This window comes from Tamandua tetradactyla, chromosome 11, assembly GCF_023851605.1.
Source record: "Tamandua tetradactyla isolate mTamTet1 chromosome 11, mTamTet1.pri, whole genome shotgun sequence".
NCBI lineage: Eukaryota > Metazoa > Chordata > Mammalia > Pilosa > Myrmecophagidae > Tamandua > Tamandua tetradactyla.
In genome coordinates, this window is record NC_135337.1 from 99,441,207 (window position 1) to 99,468,340 (window position 27,134).

Sequence of the window (27,134 nt, forward strand, 5' to 3'; positions counted from 1 at the left end):
CTACATAGATATCAGCTCAAGGGGATTAAGCCAGAAAACAGAGAGACAATATCAAATGGTATAGAAGTTTTCACCAATAATTTGAAGACTGAGATGATGGCTCTTTAGGCAAGAGTGGTGGCAGTGGAGGTGTTGAGAAATAGTCTCACTTCAAATTTTTCTGTATAGAAAATCCATATGATATGCTGATGGACTGGGCATGAGGTGTGTGACAGAAGTTCCCAGGGTGACTTTTAAGACTTTACCTGAACAAATCAGAGGATGGCTTTCTATTAATGGAGATTAAACTTCAGATATTGCTAGTACTTACTTGAGAGTTAATTTGTGAAGATAAGCCAGGTTAATTACAGAACTCAGACTTTTTGATTATAGTCTGGCATTAAGTAGGTTCTCAGTAAATCTAATATGTTTTTACAATTATATTAAATCAATCATTTGCAAACAGAAGCTATTGTTCATATTTTATCTTACCATTTGCCTGTCTTATTTTCTTCATCATTAATTGATGAATAAATTACAATATATGGATGTGACATGGCACCAGAACAAAAGGATTTCAGATATGCAAAAAGGGGAAATTTTAGGCTGTATCCATATTACTATTACACAAATTAAATAGGACTGTACAATACAAGCATTGAATCATAATGCAAACCATGACATATAATTAATAGCACAATTTAAATAGTTAGCACACTAATGAAAACTGTTAGTAATGTGGGAATTTATTGGAGACCTGCAGTTTATGCATGATTTTCCATAAACCTTCAACTTTTCTAAAAAAAATAAAATTAATAAATGCATAAATATATAAAAAAATAAGCAAGCAAGCATGTTTTGTTGACTTTGGGGTAAAAATTTAGAAAACTATTCCAACCACATTACACAAAATATGATATGCATTGATGCAAATGGGGATGAGGGAAAATGCAAATAGTTTAGTGTTTTTATGTTTGTCAAAGATTGTGTTACATACATTTAATAGCAACATGTGTTCACTGGACAATATTATAAGAGGGTAGGGTATTCTTAATTTAGTTAAAAATCAAGTATTTCCTGAGCTTTTTACTGCCTACATAATTATAGAATGTGTTGAGCATTTTTGCCAACATGTTACAAGATGCACTTTTTTGTGATATTATATTTAAACAAAGGAATTACTGACACTTATTAATACATCACAGAATGTTGAGGTCTTCAAATAATTAGCAGGTAGATGCAAAAGAGAGGATACTACATGCAGATTTTTAATTTGTTGAATTTATATAATTCCAGGTATTAAAATATTGCCAGATAAGGTTCTTGATCTCATCCATGTACCAAGAAAAGATTCATTTACCAAATTAAATGACAAAGTAATTATAAAGCATTACAGTGATGTGTAAAATGAAAACTACAAAACAGTAATAAAAGGAGAAAAATGTGTAGCATATATAAATATAAACCTATACATGATAAGTAGTAGTCGAGAAGACCATGAAAAAATATCAAGCATAATTAGGATATTTCTATTTTGTTTAATATTTGTAAATAATTTTCAAATTTTCTTTGAGGTTCACGTTTACTTTTTGCTATTACTAAATTGCATAACAATATTTTCCAATGCTCTAACTAATGTTTAAAGTTGGTTTCCCTTCTTAGCTATTTTTTTTATTAATAAGACTAATCAAAGTACTTATGAAACACCAGTGAATGATTTCATAACAAAAGAGTGTGCATTCAAAAGTTTGCAAGACTGTAGTTTTTCTGATTATGATGGTCACTAATTAACAGGACTTTATTAAATTCTCCATATTTAACCTCTGATTTATTCTTTAGAATAGCTCAGTGGATTTACAATTGTATTTTTTCACAGTTAAGGAAACTGAGATTAATCAAGGGGAAATTTGCTAAAAAACCAACAAAGCTAAAACCCTAGATTGTCCTGTCAAAAGTAGCATTTTTTATAACTCAGTTATGTTTCTATTCTAAAAAGTAAATGGAATGACCCCTAAAAGTCTTCTCCATAATACAATTCTGTGAAATTGTATGCATGGTTATTTCTATGACACATTTTGAAAGATGATGCAAAATTTTTAATATTATTCTTAAAAACATATATATTTAGACTAATGATAAGCCATGCATTTTAAGGCTTTCTATTATTATGCAGATTTCTAATATATTTTTTAAAATATTCTAGATCATGTGTGGTGTATGACAGATGGCTCAGAGTAAATGCAAATTAACTAAAGAGTGTCATTATATCTGAGAGTAAATTAATTATACTCAAATAAGAAGGACACTAAAGATGATTAAATATTTAGCATCCCCATCATTTAAATTGTCTCCTGTAATCTCTCTTCTGCATCAATCTAATGAGAGCATTTTTCACTTCTTTGTTCCTAAGACTATAAATGAGTGGAATCATCATGGGGGTTACAATAGTACAAAACACAGAAACCACTAGGTCCTTTCCCAAGGAATAGGACTTCCTTGGTTTTAAGTAAATAAAAATTGTAGTGCTGTAATAAATAGCGACACCCAAGAAGTGGGAGGCACAAGTAGAGAAGGCTTTGCACTTTCCTGAGGTGGAATTTATTTTCAGGATAGTAAGCAGAACGGACCCAAAAGAGTTAGAGATTATGGTAAGAAACAGCAGTATGCTTAAACTAGCAACAATGAACAGCATGATTTCAAAGTCATGAGTGTCTTTGCAGAACAGAACTAACATTGGAATTACATCACAGAAAAAGTGATAAATTACATTGGATTTGCAGAAATGCAAACTGTTCATGTAAACAAGATTGATTGATGATTCAGTGAAGCTGATAATATAGGATCCAGTGATGAGGACATGGCAGAGTCTCATGGACATGACAACTGGGTAATTTAGAGGATTGCAAATAGCTGCATAGCAGTCATAGGCCATGGAAGACAGAAGGGAAAATTCAGTGACAGCCAAGAACAAAAAAAAGACATCTGTGTGAAGCAGATCACAAATGAAACACACTTGTTGGAAGTCAAATTCTCTAAGGTTTTAGGTGCCATGACTGTTGAGTAACAAAGGTCAAGGAATGAGAGCTGGCTGAGGAAAAAAATACATGGGGGTGTGAAGTTGGAGATCCAGGTGAATTATCAGTAGCATCCCTGAATTACCCAGCAGGGTAATCAGGTATATAAGGAGAAACAGTATAAAGAGGACCCACTGGATTTCCCCAGATTCTGTCAATCCCATAAGAATGAAGTCAGGCTCATTTATGTTATTCCTACTTTCCATAGCATTTACTGTTGTAAACTGTTGAGAAATCAAAGGTGATGATTTGTATAAATGTTTTGAAATTATATCTGTTTTGTGAATGATCTGGCATTTAGAAAACAAAGTTTCTAGACTCTAAATATTCATAATAAATAGTAGTTTACAAAATATGACTGAAAAGAATGAACATGACTGTCCAATCTAAATTAGCCATAAATCATCATTTGATATTATGTAATAGAAGCTCATATATATCACATTAATAAAATTAATTTGACATTCTTATAAATGCTTCTTTTATTTACCTCTTCATTCAGATAAAAATATTATACCATGGTTAATAGTTAGTGCATTATCTTTTTAGAAAATAAAAAGGGCACAGAACGTTAACTTATTCAGACATAACCATAATGAGTTATGTTGGATTTGTGATTCTGCCAAGAATAAGTGAGTCCAGAGATCAGGTTTTTAACACTCTATTACTACTAACAGTAATTTCAGGAGAACATAAAAATAATACTAGATGTACAGACAACAATGATAGGGGGATTTATGCTTCATTTATTGCTCTTTTGAATCCTATAGTATTTAATTGAAATTACAGATTCAAAATTAAAAACTTAAGTGATGTTACTGGGGTGTATTAAAATTATAGCACACACATTGCACTTAATTTTCAGATGATATGTTTTTAGGGGTTATTTAAAATGAAATTTCTTCCAAAAATTATATATATATGTATATATACCTTGCTTGATGACTCTGATTCCATCAAATCTATATTTTCATTTCCATAAATGGAAATATATTCCTTAGGTATACTTACTTAGGTAAGGCCAACATGATATATATATGTATGTATTTTCACACTCTTCTAATAAAATTCCTGTTTTGTATTAGATAGACTAAAAAACTCTAACTTTAAAAATACAAGAATACTTACCATGAGCCAAAGTTGGTGAAAAACTACTTGCAACATTATCTGTCTAGAATTGCATCAACTTGAAATTTTCTCACCAAAAAAAAATATGTAGGCTGCTTAAGAAGCCAGAACTTTCAGCAATATAATAATTAAAATCCTTTGAAATAACTTTCATTTACTTTTTTGTACATGAATATCTAACCTAAACATTTATTTTAGGTCCTGTTAAAATACAATGCTCTCCTGGAAATTTTGTTTTACAAGCTTACCAGGAGGCTACTGTGAATGCAGGCAGATCAGGGCATCTCTTGGTTTTCACCATGATAATGCCATATCACCGCTTATATTAAATATTGCTGATAATGCAACAGTTGATCATCTCTGGGACACATTTCTGTTAATTGGAATAATTCCAAGGATAAAAGTTTGAGGACTAATGCATGTTAAGTTTGCAACAGAGAGTCGCTTTCCCCATAGAAACCACATAATGTTGAGCAAGATATTTTGGTCTTCTTTCTGATGTTTTCATTGATGATTGGGTAAGAAGGAAGGAAGACATATCTAGAGATATACTTAATTAGCCTGTGGCTGAAAACCCAGATCCTTAACCATTGGGGAAAGAATAGCACATTTTTCAAAATGACAATTTTTATATGTAAAATGTGACACTATCATTGGAGTAAAGATTTTCTGTTTCAAAAAATTAAAATACAGTAAAATTCAAATAGGAAAATTAAGTATTGTTAACCTCCAGATTTATTTTCATCCAATTATTTTCCTCTGTATGTATAATGTTTACTTTTAGGGTACATATGTATTTATATGTTTTTATCACACTGCATTTTAAGAAATTCTGATTTTATTATTAAATGTGTATGATACACTTTGACCTGTTTTCTATGAGACTTGTAAAGCTCACACATATTGTATTTTGTACTGGCTGGTACAGTATAACCAACTTATTACTAGGAATGTACAACAGCTGATGAATGGGCATTTTTGTGGCACCAAAAGGAAAAAAATAGTGGAGTTGCATCTTTCAGTTTTACCACTGTCACTTACAACAGGCATACTGTTGTATTAACCAAAACAATGTTTGTGCAACTTGTGCAGTGTATTGCCTTATATTTAAAGTAACATGAGAGAAGAAAGTAAAAATTAACAGTGAGTTGAATGAGCATTTATAGTTAACTTAATGGCTGATACCTGACTTCATCTCTATATAATCAGATAAGGCATCTGGTGAATCTGACATTAATGTGTGATAAAGAAATCACTTTCTCTGTTGCTTTATAATCAACTCAGAGAAGGAAAACTGTTTATACTGCAGAAGTTTAGGAGAGGATTTGATGGTATGGATCAAGGCATTAAAAATATTGTGTTATATATATATATATAATTAATTTTAGAAACAGAATTCTTCACTTCATCAAATATTCAGTAATGCTGAGGAAAGTTTTCTTGGAGTCCAAAAAGTTGGCATTAGCTAATTTCACAATAGGTGTGTTCTCCATTTAATGCAATGTAGAGACAGATGGAAATGTTCTATGTTAATTTCACATCAATGAGACTTGCCTATGCCCTTCCAAATCACCATGCATGAATTTTTTTATCACAGCATTAAAATTAGTTTTTATGATATTAATTGTACTTTGAAATAATATGAGTAAAATTTCAAAAGAGGATAGTTTTCAAACTAAATTTATGAATAATTTTACTGAAATTTATAGGTGGTATTCCAGTACATCACCTCAAATAGTAAAATAATTAGGTTGGAGGACCAGGAGTAAGAAATACAATGAAAATATGACTCCTTTGTCCTATATTTCAGGAATATTATTGACAAATTTTAACCATATCTCATTCCATTATATTGCAAGTATTTTTCTAAGGGATAGTTCACCTACTTAAAATACTTTAAGTGCATTTAATATTATTATGATCATTTCAAAATCTATCCAATGGCTGCTTGAAATACAGACCCAGGGCACTCATCTATCTTTCCATCCCTCAGTACTTGCTATGCAGTCAAAAACAGCTGGCAGACATTAAAAGCAGTGTAATAAGAAATTTTTAAATGCTGCCTGAGATAAAGTATTCTTGGATTTATGACATATATTAGAGTACACTGAGGGTGGTGCCAGTTCAAGCAGAATCCCTCCTTCAAGGCATTCAGGCCACAGGAACTGGAAAAGAAAATTATCAACGCCTATCTACTGCCTCACCTCTGTCTCAACCATGCATCATGCAGGGAGAGTCTGCTGAAATTAAAAGCATGGCATCACTTTAAGCTGGTGGAAAGCTGTGTTGGCAGTCAAGCATCACAAGCTGGACAGAATCAGAAAAACACAGACTCCAGAGCTTCATAGTAAAGTCTGAAAATTTGCCATATCTCACCCTTATGGAAAACTGATGCTGGATACTCTCTCATTTTGAGAGGTGGGTCTGTCTGGTATGGGAAAATCTGACTGGGGTATATAAGATCTGAGGAAATCCTCCTCACAAAAAAGTGTTCCATATAGGCAGGGCAAGAAACAGAAAAACTGAAAAATATTGATCAGTTAAGCAAAGCTATGCTAGAGGTCTAGAATAAGTTGAAATGAATGTCAAAGAACAGATAGAGAACAAAGCCATTCATCAGGAAAACACTAAGTAAAAGAATGAAAACAAACTCCAGAATAAACTAATTAAGGAAACCAAATGCCTAGACACAAGGAAAAAATAATGAGTCACACTAGGAAAATTGAAGACATGGCTCAGTCAAAGGAACAACCCAACACTTCAAATAAGATACAGGAGCTCAAACAACTAATTTAAGATGTTCAATAAACATTATAAAACCTCATCAAAAATCAAATCAATGAGTTGTGAGTGGATATAAAAAAGAATGGGCAGATATAAAGAAGAACTTGAATGTCTGAGAAAACGAATTGCAGAAGCTATGGGAATGAAAGGAAAAAATTGAACAGATGAAAAATGCAATGAGAACCCACAGTGATAGACTCCAAGAGGCAGAAGGAAGGATTCATGAACTAGTGGACTGGACATCTGAAATCCATAATACAAATGAAAATATAGGGAAAATATGAGCAGAATCTCAGGGAGTTGAATGACAACATGAAGCAAATGGATATATATATTATGGTTGTCCCAGAAGGAGAAGAGTAGGGAAAAGGGACAGAAAGAGCAAGAAAGGAAATAATCAGTGAAAATTTCCCATCTCTTTGGAAAAACATAATAATACAGAACCAAGAAGAACAGCATTACTGAAACAGAATAGATTCAGATAGACCTACTAAAAAATATTAATGAGATTATCAAAGTACAAAAACAAGAGGGAATTCTGAAAGCAGCAAGAGAAAAGTGATTCATCAAAAACAAGGGATGTGTGATAAGACTATGTGTAGATTTCTTATCTGAAACCATGGAAGCAAGAAGGTAGTGGTATTGTGTATTAAAGATACTGAAAGAGAAAAACTTCCAATCAGAAATCCTGTATCCTGCAAAACTGGCCTTCAAAGGTGAGGTGGAGTTTAATATATTTTCAGACAGATAGACACAGAGAGACTTTGTTAAACAAGAGACCTGCTCTACAAGAAATGCTAAAGGGAGCACTATGGGCAGATAGGAAAGGGCAGGAGAGAGAAATCTGGAGAAGAGTGTAGAAATGAAGATTCACAGTAAAGGTAAAAAGATAAAGAAAACTATATATGACATATAAAATCCAAAAGACAAAATCATAGACTAAATTGCTGCTTTCTCAGTAAAAACACTAAATGCAAAAGAATTAAACACACCAATCAACAGACCTAGGGAGCATATAATGAAAACAGGATGCATTTATATGTTGTCTACAGGAGACTCAATTTAGACACAGGGACAAAAATAGGTGGAATGTTAAATGTTGGGAAAATATATTTCATGTGATCAACAACCAGAAATGATCAGGGGTAGTGATACTATCTGACAAATTAGGCACCAAATATGAAACAATTAAAAGAGACAAAGAAAGACACAGTGTTTTAATAAAAAGAACAATTCAACAAGAAGCATGGTAATCCTAAATATTTATGCACCAAGCCAGAGTGCTCCAAATACATGAGGCAAACTGACAACACTGAAGGGAGAGGTAGACACCTCTACCAGAATAGTTGGAGAATTCAACTCCCCACTCTCATCAATGGGTTGAACATCTGGGCAGAAGATCAATAAGGAAACAGAGATTTTGAATAATATGATAAATGAACTAGACTTGACTTCAACATTTACAAAAATTTACACCCCACAACATCAGGATACACATTTTTTGCAATTGCTCATGGAACATTCTCAAGGATAGACCATGTTGTGGGCCACAAACCAAGTCTCAATAAATTTAATAAGTATGAAATTGTGCAAAATTCCTCCTCAGATTCTAATGAAATGAAGTTGTAAATCAATACCAGGCAGAGGGCCAGAAAGTTCACAAGTATATGGAGGCTAAACACTCTGAAACAACCAGTATTTCAAGAAAAAAAATTAAAAGAGGAATCAGCAAATATTTCTCAGCAAATGAAAATTAAAACATAACATGTAAGAAATTTATCAATAGGAGAGTCCAATGTTGGCTCAGTGGCAGAGTTCTCACCTGCCATGCTGGAGACCCAAGTATGATTCCCAGTCTCTGCCCATGCAAAAAAAAAATGTATTAATGAAGTAAAGGCAGTGCTGAGGGAAATTTTTCACCTTAAATACCTGTATAAAAAAAGAAGAAAGAGGAAACATTGAGGAATTAACTGTTCACTTGGAAGTCCTGGAAATAAAACAGCAAACTAACCCCAAGGCAAGGCAAAAGAAAGGAAATACAAAGATCAGAGTATCAGTAAATGAAATTGAGATATGAAAACAAACTAGAAAATCATCAAAAGCAGAACTTGCTTTTTTTTGAGAAAATAAATAAAATTGATTGAGCCTTAGCTACACAAACAAAAGAGAGAGAGAGAGAGGTGGAATGACAATAAATAAGTCATAAGTGGAAGAAGGGACATACTGACTAATACCACAGAAATAAAAGAGGTAATAAAAGGATTCTATGAGAAACTACAAGCTAACAAACTAGACAATGTAAATGAAGTGGACAACTTCTGAGAAAGGCATTAACATTGAACATTTGCTCAAGAAGTAATAAACAACCTCAATTCAAGAGATTAAATCAACCACAAGTCAGGAGATTAAATCAGTGGTTAAAATGCTCCCCCCCAAAAAAAATTACAGAACAGATGGTTTCATATATAAATTTCAACAAGCATCAAGAATTAGTATCAATCCTGCTCAAACTCTTCAAAAAATGAATGAGGGAAAACTGCCTAACTCATTCTATGAAACCAACATCACCCTAATACCAAAGCCAAAGAGACTACAAGAAGAGAAAATTACAAACCAATCACTTTACTAAATATGGATTCAATTATCTTCAACAAAATACTTGTGAAATGTATTCAACAGCACATTAAAAGAATTATAGACCATAAACAAGAGGGATTTATTTGAGATACGCAAGGTTTGTTCAATGCAAGAAAATCAATTATTATAATGCACCATATCAACAACTCAAAGTGGGAGAACCAGATGATTGTGGTAATCAATGCAGAAAAGCATTTGAAAATATTCAAATTCCTTTTTTTTTGAAAGCACTTCAAAAGATAGGAATAGAAGGGAACTTACACAACATGATAAAGGCAATATAGGAAAAACCCACTGCTAACATCATCCTCAATGGAGAAAGTCTAAAAGCTTTCACTCTAACATCAGGCACAAGACAAAGGTGCCCACTGTCTACGTGTTGCTCAACATTGTGCTGGAAGTTCTAGCCAGAGCAATTAGAGAAGAGAAAGAAATGCACTATCAAAATTGGAAAGGAAGTAGTAAAAGTCTCACTATTTGCTGATAACATGATACTATATGTCAAAAATCCCCCAAAATCTATAACAAAGCTACTAGAACTAGTAAATTAGTACAGAAAAGTGGTAGGGTAAAATATCAAACCCCCAAATCAGTAGTGTTTCTATACACTATTGATGAACAAGCTGAGGAGGAAATAAAAAAAATCCTTTTACAATAGTAGTGAAAAGAAACAAATGTTCAGGAATAAACTTAACTAAGGATTCAATAGACCTAAGCACATAAAACTACAAGAAATTGCTAAAAGAAATAATGGAAGACCTAAATAATCAGAAGGGTATACCATGTTCATGGAATAGGAGACTAAATATACTTATGATGTCAATTATACCCAAATTGATTTATAGAGTCAATGCAATACCAAGTAATATGTCCTGAATATTTAAAAATATCTTTAAAAAAAGAAAATGAAATGGGACGTCTAACACTGCCTAATTTAAAGCATATTACAATGCTAAAGTGGTCAAAACAGCATGGTAGTGACATAAAGATAGATACACTGACCAATGGAATCAATTTAAGGGTTCATAAATACATCTTATCATCTACAGACAATTAGTCTTTGATAAGGCAATCAAGCCAACCCATCTGTGACTGAGCAGCCTCTACAATAAATGGTGTTTGGAGAACTGGATATCTATATGCAAAAGAATGAAAGAAGATCCATATCTCACACCTGATACAAAAGTTAACTCAAATGGATCAAAGACCTAAACATTAGAGTAAAGAACATAAATTGTTATAAGAAAATATAGGAAAATATATTATAAATCTTGTAATAAGAGGCAGTTTCATAGACCTCACACCTAAAGCATGTGTTGAGGAAAGAAATAGACAAATGAGATCTCCTCAAAGTTAAGCACTTTTGTGCATCAAAGAAATTTGTCAGCAAAGTAAAAAGGCAGCCTATGCAGTGGGAGATGACATTTGGTAACCACATATCAGACAAAGTTTCAATATTCAGAATATGTAAAGAGATTCTTCAACTCAGCAACCAAAACACAAACAATGTGATAAAAAATGGGCAAAAGAATTGAATAGACACTTTTCAGAAGAATAAGCACAAATGGCGGAAAAGCACATAAAAAGATGTGTATCTTCACTGGTTACTAGGGAAATATTTAGGCAAATCAAGGCCACAATGAGATGTCATTTCACACCCACTAGAAAGGTCATTGTTAAAAAAGCAGAAAATGAGTGCTGGACAAGTTGGGGAGAAAGAGGCACACCCACTGTTGGTGGGAATGTAAAATTGTACAATTGTTCTGGAAGACAGTTTTGTGTTTTCTTAGGAAGTCAAGTATAGAATAGCCACATGATCCAGCAATCACATTACTAAGTAAATATGCAGAGGAACTGAATGTAAATACAAAAATGGGCATTGACACACTGATGTGTTTTTCACAATTATTTATGTTTGCCAAGATATGGAATCAACCCAAATATCCATCAACAGATGTGTAGCTAAACAACTGTGACATATACCTACAATGGAATACTGCAATGCAGTAAAACAATAAATTCATGAAGCATGAATCAACATGGATATACCTTGGGGGCATTATGCTGAGTGAAATTAGCTATAAACAAAAGATAAATACTATGTGGTCTCACTAATATTTGAGAGCTAAATTTAAGAATGCAGGTTATGAGAAGATGAATGTTGAGTGGCATTTTGTGCATAAGGAGTACAGTTTATGTCATAGGACTGATTGTAAAAATTCAGAAATGGATAACACAAACTACCTAAAAGTAGCATTGTAAGAAAAGCATGCTTAAAGAAGCTGAGTATGAGTATGGTTGAGGGAGAAGGACAGGGGCACTATGGAATCAGAAGGGAAGACAAAGGATAAAGACTGAGACTGTAAAGTGTAAGAATACCTACAGTGGACAAGGGTGGTGATTAAATACACAAGTATAAAAATATTTTTGCATGGGAGATAACAAATGAATGTCAACATTACAAGGGTTTGAAACTGGAGAGCATATAGGAATAGATACACTCTCTGCAAGCTAGGATTTATAATCAACAATAATGTTGTACTGTATTTCCACTGAATATAACAAAGGCATTATGCCAAAACTACCAAAAAGTGGGGGGCATGGGGGAGGGGTAAAGGCTCCATATGGAAGAAAAGGAAATGTCTTCTTGTCTTCATTTATATTATGGTGACAAAGGCATGTCTATTTACTTAGGTTGGATTGGCTGATGTGTGAACAAAATTGATTAAAAATGAACAAGAAGGAACAAGTTCTAGATAAAATGTGGAGAGAGTTATGTACTGTTGGTAGAGAAGCTGAGAGGTGCATCCCCTCTTGAGGGCAGTGTCGTGATTTCACAGGAGACTAAGGGTAGGTTTGCCATGTGATCTTGCAACCGCATTGCTAGATAGTTGCTTGGAGGAACTGAGAGTGGGGATGCGAATAAACATTTGCATACTAATATTTATGGTGGCAGTGTCCCTGATTCACAATGGATGGAGGGGGCTTAAATGTACAATAACTGAAGAATGGAAGGTGAACTGTGGTGTTTACACAGAATAGATAACTAAGCAGCTATAAGAAAGAATGAAGATGAATGAATCTTAAAGAGTGCATGTTGAATAAAAATGTCAGAAACAAAAAGGCAAATATTATCATGCCTTACTCATAAGTATTAACTATAATATAAAAACTCAGAGAATTGAAGTCGAGAACATGGCCTATCAGGTTAGGGGCTGTTTTCAAGGTCCTAGATGGCAAGCTCTCCCAGAAGTTACATGTATTTAGGAATTGTAACTGATATTTATAAATTTTGAGATACTGAGATTTTTGCATATAACCTGGTCATTTCCTGAAACTTTGGATATTTATTTGATACCTGAGACTTAGAGTTAGACCATTGAAGTTATGAAAGTCAGAATTACCCAATTAGCAACTGTTAAAAAAGTTGAAAAAGTGATCAGCCTTTGTCTAGACATATGAATGAAGCTCATATGTATAGGAGTAAGGTAAATCAGAATACTGAGTAAAGGATGATGTAGTTCATATTTTCAAACTTCAACCTCTGTGTGAGATCAAAGGGTGAGATGTTTATTTGGTGCAAAATTTATATTTTGGGTAGCACATTCTTTAACTTAACTTGCAGGGTCAATTTAATAGAACACCATAATTACATGGAATCTTGAAAAGGGCATGAGATCTTGATGGATTGTACAGGTTAGGGTGATACTTCAATATATCCCATAGTAATTTGGGCAGAAAATAAAAAAGTATTTGCAAAGTCTCCTTTAGGAACTGGGGAGAAAGGAAGAAATATCTAACTTTCCATCTGGGGAATTCCTGATACTTTTGCAAGCAGTAAAGACAACAAATTCAAAAGGCTGAGCCCTCAATCTAGGAGCTCATGCCTATGAATCTTATTTCTGCAAATGAGAGGTTAAGCCTATTGTTAACTGTGTCTAAGAGTCATCTCTGTAGAGCCTCTTTTGTTGCTCACATGTGGCCTCTCACTCTAAATGAAATTGACAGTTGATTATCCTGAGGCATTATATAGATATTCCTCTTTAATCTATAGTGTATTGTACTGGCTAAAGGGAAGTACTTGAAACTTTTCAACTGTGTTCCAGTAACCTTGATTCTTTAAGAAGACTGTATAACTATAAAGATATTACAATATGACTGTGTGATTACGAAAATCATGTTTCTGATGCTCCTTTTGTCCAGGGTAAGGACAGATGAGTAAAAAAAAAAAAGAAGGATAAAAAAGAAATAAAGGGAAAAAATTGTTCAATTGAAAAACTGTGGGTCAATGAGAGGGAGAAGTAAGGGGTATGAGATGTTTGAGTTCTTTTTGTTCTTTATATTTCTTTTTCTAGAGTGATGCAAATTTTCTATAAGTGATCATGGTGAAAAACACACAACCATGTGATGATATTGTGAGCCGCTGATTGTATAATATGGTTGGACTGATGTGTATGGATATTTCTCAATAAAAATATATGTTTCAGAAATGTTGACAAGGCAGCCAAGTGAATGGGAGAGAAGGTAACTATATATCTAATAAGGGTTTGCTATCCAGCATGTATGAAGAATAATACAATATAAGGAAAAATTAAACAATTATCAAATGGGCAAAAGATACAAATATGCAGTTTTCCAAATAGGAAATAAAAAATTGCTAAAATCACATGAAGAGATACTCATCTTCATTAACTTTTAAGGAAATACAAAGCAAAACTTCAATGAAATAAATCTCACACCTATAGGAATTGCTGCTATTAAAGAAGAAATACAAGTATTGGAGAGGATGTGGATAAATTGGAACACATATTTACTGTTTGTGGAAATGTAAAATCATACAACCTGTGTGATTGCCTGATGCCCTTTTTATCTAAGTTATGGACAGATGAGTAAAAAATAAGAATGAAAATAAACAAATAATAGGGGGAGGTAAATAGTAAAAATTAGGTAGATTGAAATCCTGAGTCAAAGAGAGGGAGGAGCAAAGGACACAGGATGTGTGAGTTCTTTTCTTTTTTTTTAAGTTTTATTTATAGTCCTTTTGTTAGAGCAGTTGCATGCTCTCATACTTTCTTTTTCAGGAACAGTATTAAGTAGTGAATTTGTATCCAGTAATGATTTCATTTGTTTTCTCATCCTTACTTTTACATATTAGAGATTTTTCTTTTCATTGCAGGCAGATTCTGATTAGAATAGTCAATAAAATATTTGCTATTAAATCCCACCAACCAATAACATCTCACTAGTCTGAATGACCTGTTTTTTCTCAGTGTTGAAGGTTATAATTAAAATGAATTTACATGTGAATAAGAAGGCAAATCTTTTTATTAGCCAGTGTTCCAGAAACAATGCTACTAACAGTTGATCTTTCCTTCAAACAAAGACACATATAAGCAGTCACCATTCATATATTTCAAAGTTTTTTAGTCAACCCTCGGGAATTGGGGCACATTTTTTCACAGAAGAAAATGGTACTTAGATTCCCTGTAGACCTTACCACAGATAGCTTGCTTGGGAAGCTAATCAATCCACTTAACCACGAACTACTTAACTTGAGTGTAGTTGGTGAATTACTAATAGGAGATACTGACCAGCATCTGCAACATCACCCCAACTAAGGAAATGGTGTGCAACAGCCAACCCCACACATTCAAGTATATCAAAGTTGGAGCTCCTTGTGCTGTGTACCTCTGTCCCTATGTGTAGAAAACAGTAGGTTCATTATGGGGGTAACAAATGTACAGTTATAAAATACTTATAACCTATTATAAAAGTATACCATGTAAGTCTTTTGTTATTGTTATTGAAAGCAAAAACTTGTTAGCATGTCAACGTATCTTTAACATTTTTCCCTTATTTATGATATAATAAAGTCATGATTTATAATTCAAAAATAATTTTCTGCTTTTTAAAACTACTGTGCAAACTATGTACTCTTGGGGAGGTTTGAAATTTATTAGCAGTTTGTTTAAATATGTTCACCTTACTTAGATACTGATTTCAATGCCAGTATGTTCCCTAAATATTTATGAGAAATATGCATTGTATTTCTAAAGAAGTTTTGATACTTGATAGTACCCTAGAACATGAAACCCACTTTCAATACCACTTCCTGACCAATTCTTCACAAACCCTCAGTCTTTTTGCTTTTGTTTTTGCCTTGGTTAAATGACTAATTGTAAATGCAAATGATACTGTTTGTTTTAGAAGTCATCTTTTCAGTCTTAATGATGGCTAACATGGGTAAAATTTAGCAGTGAATAGTCTGCATTTGTAATAGGAAAGCTAAATTTTCTCAAGAATATTTGGATACTACAATACCAAATTTTAAATCATCACCTTTTTCTCCAGTATGACCAAAGGCAAATATGCATTTTTGAGTGCAGCTTTGCCCAGCTACTTAAGAGAAAAGCATGTCACCAAAGTTGCAGTAGGGATACTGTGGTTTGAATGGATACCATCACTCTTTTCTCTATGAACAGTGCAGAGCATTGTCTGGAGTGACATTTTGTGCAGAATCCCTGATGCTCCCACTGCTCCTTCCATCAGTACAGTAAGTAATAGAATCACATGGGGAAGCCATGAGTCTGAGAAAAATAAATTGCACTCAATAGCCAGTCTCTCCTTCTAGAGAAACCAGTACAGACACAGCTATTCTGGTACCTCTTCTTACATACAGTCTGAATCAGGTTTATTCCATAAGAAATTGTTGAGAATCAGCCAAAGCTTGGATGACCCAGTCATCTTGATTTGCAAAATTAAAAGAATAAAACTAGGTTGTCAGTCATTAGTGTAGATTAAAGTATAGTTATTGAACTGGTGCTTAAAAATCCTTAGGGGTAAAAAGCCTCAAAAGTACAAATGAATTATTTTGGAAAGTAAGATTGCCATTTCTGAATTTCCCATTTTTAAAGTTAACATTACATGAAATAATATAAAACACTAAACTGCTTTATATTCTATTAAGAAATAGAGTATAAAGATGAAGTCTTGTTTCATACCTTTTGCAGTATAGCAAAAGTTTTTAAAATGCAAACCCATTTCTCTGTATAGAAGGGGATCATTGTGATACTTACTTAAGTCACTTAATACAGAACATTTGCAGTCAACTGCAACTCTAGCCATCCATATATAAGTCTGTTCCAAGGTTGCTATACCACATGGGAAGATGAAATCTCTCTGTTTGTTTATTCCTTTTCCTTCAGCTGTATCTGATGATAGTACAAGGTTTCATAATAAAGTTTTATGTTGTTTTTAAAATGTGTAGGTTATTTTTGTGAATCTGATTAAATAGTTGTGGGATGGGGAAGGAAGAAATTAATGGACTGGAAGGAAAGCAAAGTAGTGATAGTTTCCAGTGGACTTACTGTAGAAAAACTGCTGCAGGAGAGTCCTATTGCTTGAACACTTCCCAAACTTGAGAAGGAGCATCATAATCATCTGGAGGTCTCATTAAAATACAGATACCTGTTTCCTACCTTCAGAATTTCTGGTTCAGTAGGTCTGGAGTAAAGCCTGATCATTTGCATTTCCAAAAAAGGGATAGCATTATAGTTACCCATAAATATTGAAGAAATTGTAATAAAATGTCATAAAATACTTTTGCTGTTACATTTCATAATTTAGATGACATTTACTATTCCTTAAAGATGTTCACACAGGAGAAACAGGCAACCAAAACAGCCCTATGTCTATTCATGAAATTGAATATTTCCTCAAAATTTTGCACAAGACAAAAATGTGAGAATTCTTTTCACAATATGAAAAGGGTACTTTTCCTTCAGATTCAAATATAGACAGAATGCTATGTGAAATCTCCTCAACCATGCAGAAAAGACAACCTCTTGAGAGATAGTAGAGCAAAAACAGAAGAAAGCTGGGTCCCAGGATAATGTCATAGAAAGAGTAATCCAAAACAAAAGTCTGCGCTGTTACATCCAAGGATGATTCTCATCCCTTTGTTGAACCCCACCATTCTGAATCCCTTTCTCACACAAAGATAGCATGTACCCAACAAATACAGTTCTCTCCACATCCCAATCACATTACCTGGTAAATATTTCCTTCTTTACAAAATTCTTTCCTTCTGTTAATATGATTGTACTTCTATGTTTGAAAGTTTGAGCTGGTATTGCCAAAGCCACACTCTTCTCTCTACATATCTAAAGAATGTCTGCCAGCAATATACATCTCAGTCACCCTTATTTAAAAAAAATGATTTTAAAAATTATTATGTTTTTTCTGTAGTAAAAGTAGCATACTTTGTAGAGAAACAGACTTGATATAGAGTGGTGATGAAGACTGTGAGCTCTAAAGTCAGCCAGTCTGGGTTCAAATGTGAACTTGTCTTTGAAACTGTGGATTGATGATGACTGATTTCTATAATTCCTGTGGGCAGAGAGATTACATCTGTAAAACTCAACCCAAACATATTTATTGTGGCACTCTTCTACATGCTGGGGATAAATAACTGAAAATAACCAGCAGAAATCTTGTGCTTATAGAGCTTTCATAGTGGCAGAAAACAGAAAAGAAACAAATGGCATAAGCAAAATATATAGACTATTAAATGGGATAACTGCCAGGAACAAAGTACCAAAAAGGAGGGATGGGACAGTTGCAATCTAAAATAAGGTGGTAAGGAAAGGTTTTATGAGGAAGAGATTGAGAAAGGATCCATGAAATTATGTGCGGTAGGGAATTTCAGGAAAAAGAAAAAATGAAAAACTCCAGGTAGCATCAAGATTAATGGATATAGGGAAGTGAAAAAAGGTCCTTGTGGCTGTTCCAAAGTGAAAATGGCAAACTCAATGATACTGGATGAGTTCCTATGAATAAGGAGAAGGGACAGGATAAGTTTGGATATGCAGCTTTGGTAAAAAAATTTAATTTTTCCATTAGTGTGATGGGAAGTCTTGTAGGTTATTTGAAGAAAAGTAGCATGATCCAACTTACTTTGGTAATAGTATGACTCTGCCCCTATATTGAGATCAAGCTCAAGAGGACTAAGCCAGAAAACAGGAGACAATACAGAAGGGTATAGAAGGTTTCATCAGTAATTTAGAGACTGAGATGATGGTTTCTTGGGCAAGGTTGGTGGCAGAGGAGGTGTTGAAAACTAGTCTTTACCTGAACAAATAGGAGGATGGCTTTCTATTAATGGAGATTAAACTTCAGATATTGCAAGTAATTATTTGAGAGTTAGCTTGTGAAGATAAGCCAGGTTAATTATAGAACTGAGAGCTTTTGCTTATAGCCTGGCATTAAGTTGTTTCTCAGTAAATCTAATATGTTTTTACAATTATTATATTAAATCAATCATTTGCAACAGAAACTATTGTTCATATTTTATCCTACCATTTTCCTGTCCTATTTTCTTCATCATTAATAGATGAAAAAATTACAATACATAGGTATGGCATGGCACCAGACAAAAGGATTTCAGATGTGGTAAAAAGGGAAATTTTAGGTTGTACCTGTATTACTAGAATACAAATTAGATAGGAGTGTACAATACAAGCATTGAATCCTAATGCAAAGCATAACCTATAACTAATCACAATTTAAATTGTTAGCACACTAATGCAAAATTAGTAACATGGGGATTTATTGGGGAGTTGCAAATTATGCATGATTTTCCTCTAAACCTTCAACATTTCTAATAAAAATAAAATTAATACAGGCATAAATATATAAATAAATAAGGAAGGAAGCAAACATGTTTTGTTGGATTTGGAGTAGAAATTTAGAAAAATATTCAGACCACATTTTACACAAAATATGATACACACTGATACAAATATGGATGAAGGAAGATGCAAATAATTTAGTGCTTTTATGTTGATGAAAGTTTCTGTTACATACACATAACAACATAAGTCCTCACTGGACTATATTATAAGAGGGTATGGCATTCTTAATTTAGTTAAAAGTTAAGTATTTCCCAAGCTCCTTATTGTCTACATAATTATAGAATGTGTTGAGCATTTTTGCCAACAAACAACAAGATGCACTTTTTTATGATATTGATTTTAAACAAAGAAATGACTGGCAGTTATTGATACATCACAGAATGTTGAAGTCTTCAAATAATTAGCAGGTAGACACAAAAGAGATGATACTACATGCATATTTTTAATCTGTTGAATTTATATAATTTCAGGTATTAAAATATTGCAAGATGAGGGTCTTGATCTCACCTGTGTACCAACAAAACATTCATCTACCAACATTAAATGACAAAGCAATTATAAACATTACACTGATGTGTAAAAGGAAAACTGCAAAACAGTAAAAAAAGAGAGAAAGTGTGGAACACATATGTAATATAAACCTATACATAATAAGTAGTAGTCTAGAAGACCATGAAAAAATATAAAATATAATTAGGATATTTCTATTTTCTTTAATATTTTAAAATGATTACCAAATTTTCTTTGGGATTCACATTTAATTTTTGCTCTTACTAAATATTATCATAATATTTTCCAATGCTCTAACTAATGTTTAAAGTTGATTTCCCTTCTTAGCTATTTGTTTATTAATAAGATTAATCAAGGTGTTTATGAAACTCCAGTGAATGTTTTTATAACAAAACAGTGCACATTCAAAATTTTACAAGACTGTAATTTTTCTGATTATGATAGTAACTAATTAACAGGACTTTATTAAATTCTCCATATTTAACCTCTGATTTAATCTTTACAGTAACTCAATGGATTTACAATTATATATTTTTCACACTTAAGGAAACTGATATTTACCAAGGGGAAATCTGCTAAAAACCTGACAAAGCTAAAACCGTAGATTGTCATGTCAAAACCAGCACTTTTTTATGATTCAGCTATGATTCTATTCTAAAGAATAAATGGAATGACCCCTGGAAGTCTTCTCCATAATACAATTCTGTGAAATTGGAACATGCATGGGTATTTCTATGATACATTTTGAAAGATGATGCAAAACACTTTTCATATTGCTTTTAAAAACACATATATTTATGTCTAAGGGATGCCATATATTTTATAACTTTCTATTATTATGCAGATTTCTAACATATTCTTCAAAATATTCTAGATCATGTGTGATGTTGGACAGATGACTCAGAATATATGCAAATTAATTAAAGTGTATTATTATATTTGAGAGTAAATTATACTCAAATAGGAAGGACTCAAAAGATGAGATTAAATTTTCAGCCTCCCCCTAATTTAAATTATCTCGCACCATCTCTCTTCTGCATGAATCTAATGAGAGCATTTTTCACTTCTTTGTTCCTAAGACTATAAATGAGTGGATTAAGCATGGGGGTCACCATAGTATAAAACACAGAAGCCACTTGATCCTTTCCCAAGGAATAAGATTTTTTTGGTTTTAAATAAATAAAAATTGTAGTGCTGTAATAGATGGTGACTCCCAAGAGGTGGGAGGCACAAGTAGAGAAGGCTTTGCACTTTCCTGAGGTGGAATTAATCTTCAGGATAGTGGACAGAATGGACCCATAAGAGATAGAGATTATGATAAGAGACAACAGTACATTTAAACTAGCGACAATGAACAGCATGATTTCAGAGTCACGAGTGTCTGTGCAGGACAGAACTAACATTGGAATTACATCACAGAAAAAGTGATAAATTACATTAGATTTGCAGAAATGTAAACTGTTCATGTAAATAAGATTGACTAATGATTCAGTGAAGCCAATCATATAGGATCCAGTGATGAGAGCACGGCAGAGTCTCGTGGACATGACAACTGGGTAATTTAGAGGATTGCAAACAGCCACATAGCGGTCATAGGCCATTGAAGAGAGAAGGAAAAATTCAGTGACAGCCAATAAGAAAAAAAAAGACATCTGGATGAAGCATCCCACAAATGAAATATATTTGTTGGAAGTCAAATTCTCTAAGGTTTTAGGTGCAATGACTGTTGAGTAACAAAGGTCAAGGAATGAGAGCTGGCTGAGGAAAAAATACATGGGGGTGTGAAGTTGGAGGTCCAGGTGAATTATCAGTATCATCCCTGCATTACCCAGCAGGGTAATCAGGTATATCAGGAGAAAAAGTGTAAAGAGGACCCACCAGATTTCCCCAGATTCTGTCAATCCCATAAGAATGAAGTCAGGCACATTCGTGTTATTCCTACTTTCCATAGCAGTCACTGTTGTAAACTGTTGGGAAATCAAAGGTGGTGCTTTGTGTAAATGTTTTGAAATTATATCTGTTTTGTGAATGATCTGGCATTTAGAAAACAAAGTTCCTAGACTCTAAATATTCATAATAAATAGTAGTTTACAAAATATGACTGAAAAGAATGAACATGACTGTCCAATCTAAATTAGCCATAAATCATCATTTGATATTATGTAATAGAAGCTCACATATATCACATTAATAAAATGAATTTGACATTCTTATAAATGCTTCTTTTATTTACCTCCTCATTCAGATAAAAATATTATACCATGGGTAATAGTAGTGTGTAATCTTTTTAGAAAATAAAAAGAGCACAGAACGTTAACTTAGCCAGACATAACCACTAACAGCTGTTTGATCTGTGATTCTGCCAAGAATATGTGAGTCCAGAGATTATGTTCATAACACTCTATTTCTACTTAAAAATAATTTCAGAAAAAAACAGAAAAATAATCCCAGATATGTAGACATCAATGATAGAGATATATATGCTTCACTTGTTCTTTTGAATCCTGTGCTATTTAATAGAAATGACAGGTAAGAAGTTAAAAAGTTAATTACTGGGGTGTATTAATGTTATAGCACACATATTGCACTTAATTTTCAGAAAATATGTTTTTTAGGGGTTATTTAAAATAAAATTTCTTTCAAAAACTATATTTGGCTATATATACCTTTCTTGATGACTCTGATTCCATCAATTCTATGTTTTCATTTCTACAAATGGAAATATGCTTAGTTAGGTATGCTTACTTTGGTAAGGTCAACATGATATGTATATGTATATCCACAGTCTCCTAATAATATTCCTGTTTTGTATTAGAAAAACTAAAACGCTCCAACTTTAAATACACGAGAATACTTACCATAAGCCAAAGTTGGTGAAAAACTACTTCCAGCATTATCTATCTAGAAATATGTCAGCTTGAAATTTTTTCACAGATAATAAAAATATGTAGGTTGTTTTAGAAGCCTAAACTTTCAGCAATATAATAATTACAATCCTTTCAAATAACATTCATTTAGGTTTTGTACATGAATGCCTAACCTAAACATTTATTTTAGATCCTGTTCAATTAGAAAGTTCTCCTGGAAAGTGGGTTTCACAAGTTTACCAGGAGACTACTGTAAATTCAAGCAGATCAGGGCACCCTTTGCCTTTTACCATGATGATGCCATGGCACCACATATATTAAATGCTGCTGATAATGAAACATTTGATCATCTCTGGGACCAATTCTGATACTTGGAATGATTCCAAGGATAAAAGTCTGAACACTAATGCATGTTAGGTTTGTAATGGAGTGCTGCTTTCCCCATAGAAAGCACATAATATTAAGCAACATATTTTGGTCTTCTTTCTGATGTTTTCATTAATGAATAGGTAAGAGAGAAGGAAGGCAAATATAGAGATATATTTAATTAACCAGATTCTTAACCATTGGAGATAGAATAGCACATTGTTCAAGATGACACATTTGTATATATAAAATGTGTCATTGGAGTAAAGATTGTCTGTTTCAAGAAATTAGAATACAAGAAAATTCAAATAGGAAAATTAAGTATCATTAACCCCGAGATGTATTTCCTTCCAATTATTTTCCTTTGTGAATATAATATTTATGTTTAGGTATACTTGTGTATTTATATATATATTTTATCACACAGTATTTTCAGCAAAATTCTGATTTTATTATGAAATATATATGATACAGTTTGACCTCTGTTATATGGGACTTTTGTAAAGTGCACAGATACTGTATTTTGTACTGGCTGGTACATCATTTCCAACTTCTTTCTAAGAATGTACAACAGCTGAATGAATGGGCATTTTTGTGGCACCAAAAGGAAAAAATGGTGGAATTTCACCTTTTAGTTTTGGTGCCTTCACTTACCTCAGGCATACTGTTGTATTAACAAAACAATGTGCAACTCATTTCATTATTTTAGTGCATTCTCTTATATTTAAGATAGTATGAGAGAAGAAAGTAAAAATTAATGCTGAGTTGAATAAGCATTTTATAGCTAACTCAATGGCAAATACCTCTGTATAACCAGGTAAAACATCTGGTGACTCTTACATTAATGGGTGATAATAAAATCACTTTTCCTATAGTTTTATAATCAACTTGGACAAGGAAAACTGTTTATACTGCAGAAGTTTAGGAGAGAATTTGAGGGCATGGATCAAGGCATTAAAATTATTGTATTGTATTTTTAATTGTTTGGAAACAGAATTCTTCTCTTCATCAAAAATTCAGTAATGCTGAGGAAAGTTTCCTTGGAGGTCAAAAATCCAGCATCACTAATTTCACAATAGGTGTCTTCTGCATTTACTGCAGTTTAGTGACTAATGGAAATGTTTTATGTAAATTCCACTTCAAGAAGCCTTGCCCAGTCCTTTCAAAATCGCCATGCATGAATTTTTCATCACAGCATTGAAATCTGTTTGTATGCTATTAATTGTACTCTCAAATAATATTAGTAAAATTGGAAGAGAAGATAGGTCTCAAAACTAAATTTATGACTAATTTTGCTGAAGTTTATTTGTGGGACTCCAGTATGTCATCTCAAATTATAAAATTGTTTAGGGGGAGGACCAGGAGTAAGAAACACAATAGAAATATGACTTTTTGTCCTATATTTCAAGAATATTATTGAAAAATTTTAACCATATCTCACATGATTATATTGCAAGTGTTTTTCTAGGGGGCAAAATTCACCTACTTAGAGTACTTTTAGTACACTTAATATTATCATGATCACTTCTAAACAACCAATATGCAGGTTATAACAGGATAAGAAAAGCACAGACTCTGGAGCTTCACGGTAAAGTCTGAAAACTTGCTGGATCCCACATTTAGGAAAAGCTAATGCTGGATATTCTCTCCTCTTGAGAGGTGGGTCTGTCTGGTCTGGGAAAATCTGATTGGGGTATATAATATCTGAGGAAATCCTCCTCAGGGAACAAAAATGTGCTCCATCTAGGTAGGGCAAGAAACAGAATAACTGAAAATTTTTGATCAGTTAAACAAATTTATGCTAGAGGTCTAGAATAAGGTGAACTGAATGTCAAAGAACAGATAGAGAATAAACTCATCCAGCAGGATAATTCTAGATAAAAGAGTAAAAACAAACTCGAGAATAAACTAATTAAGGAAATCAAATGCTTAGACACCCGGAAAAAATAATGATTCACACTAGGAAATTTGAAGATATGGCTCAGTCAAAGGAACAAACCAACACTTGAAATGAGATACAGCAGTTCAAACAACTAATCTAGCATGTTCAATAAGACATGTAAAATCGCATCAAAAATCAAATCAATGAGTTGTGGGTGGATATAAAAGAGGCAATGGGCAGACATAAAGAAGAATTTGAATGACTCAGAAAACAAATTGCAGAACTTATGGGAATGAAAGGCAAAAATTCAACGGCTGAAAAATATAATTGAAACTTAAAGTGATAGACTCAAAGAGGCAGAAGAAAGGATTCATGAACTAGTGGACTGGGCATCTGAAATCCATAACACAAATGAAAATATAGGAAAAAGAACAGAAAAATATGAGCAGAATCTCAGGGGGTTGAATGATAACATGAAGCAAATGGATATATATGTTATGGTTGTCCCAAAAGAAGAAGAGAAGGGAAAAGGGACAGAAAGAGCAAGAGAAGAAGTAATCACTGAAAATTGTCCATCTCTTTTGAAAAACATAATAATACAGAACCAAGAAGCACAGCATAACTGAAATGGAATATATCAAAACAGACCTAGTACAAAACATACTCAGATTATCAAAGAACAAAAACATGGAAGGATATCTGAAAGCAGTAAGAGAAAAGTAATTCATCAAATGCAAGGGATGCTTAATAAGACTATGTGCAGATTTCTTATCTGAAACCATGGATGCAAGAAGGTAGTGGTATGGTGTATTTAAGATTCAGAAAGAGAAAAGGGTCCAATCAGAAATTCTGTATCCAGCAAAATTGACCTTCAAATATGAGGTGGACTTTAATATATTTTCAGATGAATATACACTGAGAGAATTTGTGAACGAGAAAACTGCTGAACAAGAAATGCTAAAGGCAGAACTACAGGCTGATAGGAAAGATCAGGAGAGAGAAATCTGGAGAAGAGTGTAGAAATGAATATTCACAGTAAAGGTAATTTTATATATGGAATACAAAATCCCAAAGACAAAATGGTAGAATAAATTGCTCCTTTTTCAGTAGAAACACTAAATGTAAATGGATTAAACTCCCCAATTAACAGACTTAGACAGGCAGAATATATTAAAAACAATATCCATTTATATATTGTCTACAGGAGACCCAATTTAGACACAGGGACAAAAATCGGTAGAATGTTAAGGTTAGAAAAATAGATTTCATGTGAACAGCAACCAGAAATGAGCAAGTGTAACAATACTACCTGAAAAATTAGATGTCAAATACAAAACAATTAAAAGAGACAAAGAAGAACACAGTGTATTAATAAAAAAAAAAAATTCAACAAGAAGCATAGTAATCCCAAATATTTATGCACCAAGCCAGAGTGCTCCAGATACATGAGGCAAGCTGATAATACTGAAGGGAGAAGTAGACATCTCTATCAAAATAGTTAGAGAATTCAAATCCTCACTCTTATTAATGGATAGAACATCTAGATGGAGGATCAATAAATAAACAGATTTTGAATAATATGATACATTAACTAGACTAGACTTTAACATTTACAGAAGTTTACACACCACAGCATCAGCATACATATTTTTCTCAATTGCTCATGGACCATTTTGAAGGATAGACCATATTGTGTGTCACAAACCAAGACTCATTAAATTTAAAAAGAGTGAAGTTATGCAAGGTTCATCATCAGATCCTAATGAAATGAAGTTATAAATTAATAACAGGCAGAGGGCTAGTCAATTCACAAATACATGGAAGAGTCATGTTCTGAAACAACCAGTGTGTCAGGAAAAAATTTACAAGAGAAATCAGTAAATATCTCTAGGCAAATGAAAAGGAAAACATAACATATAAAAATGTATCAATAGGACAGTGTGATGGTGGCTTAGTGGCAGAATTCTCACCTGCCATGCTGGAGACCCAGGTTTGATTCCCAGTGCCTGCCCATGCAAAAAAAAATGTATTAATGAAATAAAGGCAGTGCTGAGAGGAAAATTTGTCAGCTTAAATACTTACATAACAAAAGAAGAAAAAGCAAAAATTGAGGAATTAACTGCTCACTTGGAAGACCTGGAATTAGAACAGCAACTAATCCTAAAGCAAACAAAAGGAAAGAAATTACAAAGATCAGAGTAGCAATAAGTGAAAT

At 33.0% G+C, this 27,134-nt stretch overlaps 1 protein-coding gene across 1 annotated transcript; it reads right to left on the reverse strand.

Moving 5' to 3' along the window:
• Positions 1-20,817: 20,817 nt before the first annotated feature.
• LOC143649750 (olfactory receptor 8H1-like) lies at positions 20,818-21,753 on the reverse strand. The gene has a single exon (XM_077119674.1). It carries the CDS (start codon positions 21,751-21,753, stop codon positions 20,818-20,820), a length of 936 nt encoding a protein of 311 aa, XP_076975789.1.
• Positions 21,754-27,134: the final 5,381 nt, after the last annotated feature.